The sequence below is a fragment of the Carlito syrichta genome, unplaced genomic scaffold (genome assembly GCF_000164805.1).
Source record: "Carlito syrichta isolate Samal-C Ts95f unplaced genomic scaffold, Tarsius_syrichta-2.0.1 Scaffold308692, whole genome shotgun sequence".
NCBI classification, from domain to species: domain Eukaryota; kingdom Metazoa; phylum Chordata; class Mammalia; order Primates; family Tarsiidae; genus Carlito; species Carlito syrichta.
In genome coordinates, this window is record NW_007252788.1 from 36211 (window position 1) to 41589 (window position 5379).

At 48.9% G+C, this 5379-nt stretch overlaps 1 protein-coding gene across 7 annotated transcripts in view; it reads left to right on the plus strand.

Annotated features, from left to right (window-relative positions):
- Positions 1 to 5379, plus strand: part of ZFYVE27 (zinc finger FYVE-type containing 27) — a 21768-nt gene that overhangs the window by 1241 nt on the left and 15148 nt on the right. For 4 of the 7 annotated variants that reach the window (XM_008065629.2, XM_021716319.1, XM_008065631.1 and 1 more), the window contains exon 2: positions 4334 to 4404. The exons of the other annotated variants lie outside the window; for them this stretch is intronic. In XM_008065629.2, coding sequence (XP_008063820.1) covers positions 4334 to 4404 — 71 coding nt within the window. The remainder of the gene's footprint in view (positions 1 to 4333; positions 4405 to 5379) is intronic. 7 annotated transcript variants of the gene reach the window in all.

The window sequence follows — 5379 nt, forward strand, 5'->3', positions numbered from 1 at the left end:
TCCTGCACTCCAGTCTGGGCGACAGAGTGAGACTCCAACTCAAAAAACAAAAAACAAACAAACAAAAAAAACCAAAAAAGTATTTTAAATTACAGCTATATGGCATTCCTTGGATACTTCAGTTTCTGTCTTTAAGGACTTGAGGACGTTTTCTTTTATAATCCACTTAACAAAACTCATGCTCTTTGAAGTCATTCTATCCTCGGTTCATATTCAGTTTTCCTCAGGTGTACAGTCTTTTTTTATTTTTTATTACATAGATGTGGGGTACAGTTCAGGGCTAGGTATACAAGCATTGATTATGCAGGTACCCTTGTTGATGAGGTATGCCCCTCCTTCCCCTAGCAGTTTCCCTCGACTGCCAATCCCCTCCCACCCGCTGACAGTTTCCCTTTACTGCCAATTGCTTTCTTATAGTATTATAATTGTTCAAGGTCCGCTTATGAGTGCAAACATATGAGTTGTACAGTCTTTTTTTTTTTTTTTTTTTGTTGAGTTGGAGTCTCGCTCTGTCGCCCAGGCTGGAGTGCAGTGGCCGCTCTTGGCCACTGCAGCCTCGACCTGCTCGGCTCTGGCAATCCTTCTGCCTCAGCCTTCCAAGTAGCTGGAACTACAGGTGTGCGCTACCACGCCTGGCTAATTTTTTTGATTTATTGTGCAGATGAGGTCTCACCAAATTGCCCAGGCGGGTCTCGAACCCGGGGGCTCAGGCAATTCACTTACCTCGGCCTCCCAAAGCGCGGGATTACAGGCTGAGCCACCGAGCCCGGCCGAGCTGTACAGTCTTATTGGTCAAGTCAGGTTCCATTCCAGGACTAGGCATTGTGTGTGGTTACTATGTCCGTTGAGTCTTTTTTAGTCTAAAATAATCTCTTTTGGCTGAAGAGACTGTTCTGGAGAATTTGCTTCCTAGATTTGTGTCATTCCTCATGCTGCTAGCTGGAAGTTTGATTTAAAGTTTTGGATTCAACTCAAGTTGGAAAAGATTTTTTTTCCAAAGGTAAATGTTGTTTTCCCAATATTACATTACAGCAGGAGTCATGAGAGATCTTGGTTTTCCTGAAGAGCAGAGACTTTTAACTTGGAGCCTGTGGTGGGCTTTAAGGATCAGTGAATCCCCTGAAACTGCTTGTAAAATTGTGTGTGTGTACACACATATATTTCTAGGGAGAAGCTTCTAGTTTTTATCAGATTTTCATAAAGACCCTTGGCCTTCTAAGATATCTGGAACTGGTAGAGGAGGGAGTGGAGTTGGGTAAACTCTCAGGGTGCTGCAGGAGTTCATTCTTGCCTCGATCTAGAAAGAGCGGGCGGTTTATGATGAACTCTCAGCCAAGGCCCTTCATTTTTCTTGTTCACCTGATTATGGCAGTGTCCCTAGAGAGGGGCTGGCCGGGGTTCCAGAGCGGTGTTCTCTACTGTAGGATTGCAGTGCTCCTGCCCGTGGGTCTGGAGGTGGTGTAAGGAGGGGCGTTTTTCTCATCCTGCAAGCCCAGCATGCTCAGCATGACCAACTGGGAAACGTTGGTCTTCCTTAGGGGCAGGGCTATGCTTGCTAGCCCGCATCAAGGACTGAGCCAGCAGGGTTTGCTCCTCCTGTGACTTGAGTCTCTGGCCTTTCTTCCCTCCGGGGGTTCCATTTGTGTGTTTGCTGTTGGTGCTTGTGGTCTGCATCTGCAGCCTGCACTGGCTTCCATCTGTTCACTGGGGCGCGCTTGCTATGATGCTGCACCGACTTGTGTGTGTGTGTGTATGCTTTTGTGGCAGTGCACGAAAGTCAAATATATCTTACCATTCTCCATTTCCTCCACTGGTCTGTAGTGCTGCTTGGCACACTCATGTGTTAGGGTTTTTCCATTTTATGGGATTAGAAATGGAGGATGTGGTGGGATCGGTGAAAGCTGGGTAGGGGAGGGCATTGGACCAAAAGGCCCCAGAGCCTGCCGCCTCCTCCTCGCTGTTGGGGGAGGAGTGCTGGTTTGTGAAAGTGGCTGTCAGATTAGTTTGTGCTTTTGATGGTTCTTTTCTTAGTAAAGAGGATTTGGCTTTGAAGAGGGACCTAAGCTCGAGCTTTGGCTATTAAGTGTGAAGTCTAGAGCTGAGTAAATTGTCAAAAGATTTTCTTCTGGGATCCACTATTCTACGAGGTGGGTCTCTCGGGACAGAAGTGTCAGTAAAGACATTCGCTGGAGGGGAGAGGCCTTCGGATGGAAGTGACTTTAGTGGCGTGTGCTGTTTCCATTTCTCAAGTGGGGCTGGCGGTGGACCTGGCTTTTATTTTGCTTTTACCCAGGTAGCTGCCACCAGAGGTTCCGAGGTGCATTTCAGGGACAAGGCAAAGAGAGGCCATCTCGTTCCTTCACGCATCATTTTTATTAAAGAGCAAATGCTGCATGTAAATGAGTTAGCTTCATTTGGTAACTGAAATACCCCAGTTGGAGCCCAAGATCAATTCTGAAAGCTTTCCCTGCCAGCACCTGAAGCTGTTCATCTTCCTGACACCTGTCTCTGCCCCGAGGGCCTTCAGATGGGTCCGTGGCTTCAGTGCTGCACCTGTGCTTCTCTTCTCCGCATCAGGGACTTAGCCAGTAGTGTTTGCTCATTGGTGACTCCAGTCTCTAGCCTTTCTTCCCTCCGGGGGTTCCATTTGTGTGCTTGCTGTTGGTGCTTGTGGTCTGCATCTGCAACCTCCACTGGCTTCTAGCTGTTCACCGGGGTGCGCTTGCTATGATGCTGCACCGACTTTCATCTTCAGTTTTTAATATAGTAAATGGGCTGGGCGTGGTGGCTCACGGCTATAATCCCAGCACTTTGGTAGGCTGAGGTAAGAGGATTGCCTGAGCCCGCTGGTTCGAGGCCAGCCTGGGCAACTTGGCGAGACCTCAGCTCTACGTTAAAAAAAAAAATTAGCTGGGCATGGTGGAGTGTGCCTGTAGATCCAGCTACTTGGAAGGCTGAGGCGGAAGGATCACCTGAGCCCAGCAGGTCGAAGCTGCAGTGACCATGAATATGCCACTGAACTCCAGCCTGGGCGACAGAGTAAGACTCCAACTCAAAAAATATATGTATATATAGTAAATGAAATCTTTATTGTTCTTTTGAGTTATTATATGTTCAAAGTAAGCTCTCAAACTCTCACAGTTACAGACATAAGATACAGTCACAAGTGGGGCCAGGAAGTCTATACTTTGGGCTTCCCTTTGAAAGTTTGGGCCCAAACTTTACCTGTATGATGACCACTTGTATACCTAATCCTGAATGGTACCCTACATCTTTAAAAAAAAAAAAAAAAAAAAAAAATATATATATTTTTTAAAAGTTCACACTTTGTTCCATATTCAGTGTATCTTGTGCAATGAGTGTATGTTTTTATGAAATGATAAGAAGGAATAGAGGAAAATATTAAAGAAAGTTTGCCGGCTTTACTTCTTAAGGAGAATACGGCCTTCAGCATAGGTTGAACAGTATTCACTGGGCTCTTAACTGGTGTTGTATAACTGATTCTTCTGGGCGGGGCACAGTGCCTCACACCTGTAGTCCCAGTACTTTGGGAGGCTGAGGTGAGTGGATTGCCTAAGTCCAGGGGTTTGAGACCAGCCTGGGCAACTTGGTGAGACTTTGTCTCTACAGTAAATCAAAATATTAGCCACATGGGGTGGCACGCACCTGTAGTCTCAGCTATTTGGAATGGTGAGGTGGAAGGCTCTCCTGAGCCCAGGAGGTTGAGGCTGTGATGAGCCATAATCATGCCCCTGCACTCCAGTCTGGGCGACAGAGTGAGACTCTTACTCAAAAATAAAAAAATATGGCCAAATGATGACACAGCCTGTAATCTCAGCACTTTAGGAAGCTGAGGTGAAAGGATTGCCTGAGCCCAGGGATTTGGGACCAGCCCGGGCAACTTGGTGAGACCGCATCTCTACAATAGTAAAACTAGCTGGATGTGGTGGCATGCATCTGTAGTTCAAGCTACTTGGAAGTCTGAGGCAGAAGGATCGCCTAAACCCAGCAGGTCGAGGCTGTGGTGGCCGTGAGTGTGCCATTGCACTCCAGCCTGGGCAACTGAGTGAGACTCCAACTCAAAAAAAAAAAGATTCTTTTTCCTTCTCAGAGAAAGTCCTACAAGTCTTCCAGTTGTCTCACCCCGTGTGCTAATGTGGTCCTTAGCTCCTCTCTGGTCACCTGTCCACGTGAGGCCCCTCTTCATTCCTCCTTGACTCTGTTCTAAGTCGCTGCCTCTCCTGCTCTGATGTCCCGCCAGTCCCTTGCGCTGCCCCTGCTCCTCTCCTCCGGGCGGAGCGGCCATCACAGTGATGGACTCTCTGTGTTGCAGGTGGCAGATGCCCTTGTGCTCCTTGCTAACCTGCCTGGGCCTCAACATCGTGCTCCTCACCTTGAACGAGGGTAAGAACTGCTCCTGTGGCCCGCGGGTTTTGTGGGTGAACATGGAGGAAGAACCCAAGACGCTGCCCTGTGTGCGGGACCCGCCCTCCCCGCCCTGTGGGTGGCTTCCCTCTGTGCTTGGGGTCAAAACACAGGCTCCAGGGAGGCCATTGCGCAGGGCTGCCTGGTTGACCTTGGGCAAGTGATTGAACCCCCCTGTTAAGACCTGCTTTTCCTCATCTCTGACGGGAGCATGATAATAGTGCCTTCTTCAGAGGGAAAGTGAGGGGTGAGGTGGTCTGTGGGTAACACAGTGCCTGGCGCAGACCTGACTGCTGAGGCACTGAGCCTTTTCCATTTTGGTGTCCAAGCTTATTCAGGGGTCACCTGGGGACATGGTGTGGGGTAAGGGAACTGGGCAGAAGAGCTGTTGAGGGCTTTTTGCCACATCCGTTGATTCCCTCCGATTCAGCAAGGGAGCCCTGTGGGAGCTGCTGGCGGTTCCCAACAGCAAGAAGTGACATGTCCCCAGCAGCGAGGAGCGGCTTGAGGCCTCTGAGGTTGACGCGTGGACATGTGTCTGTCTGTAGGGCCTGGGGATGATGCCGTCTCTGGATCTTGTGTAAACACGTGTGCCCTGACCCAGCCCTATCCCTGGTTGGAACTGGCAGATGGCTACTCAGAAGGCCAAACCCTTCAGGGGATATGAGTGGAGGGTGTGGGACAGGACAGTCCAGGAGCCGCTCCCTGTTCACCTCCTTCTGCTTATGTTGCGCTCGTTGTTTCCTGTGGAGACAGAGTTTTTTCAGTTGAAGTAAACTCAGTACACACAAGCTCACGTCTTTTCTGTCCCGATTGGCCTCCTTTCTTCTTGAACCAAACTTCTGGGATGTTAGATTTTCTGCTTATGCTTCCAAAGTAAATCAATTCACGTGACAGATGGTGATTTTCTTTTTTTTTTTGAGTTGGAGTCTCACTCTGTTGCCCAGACTGGAG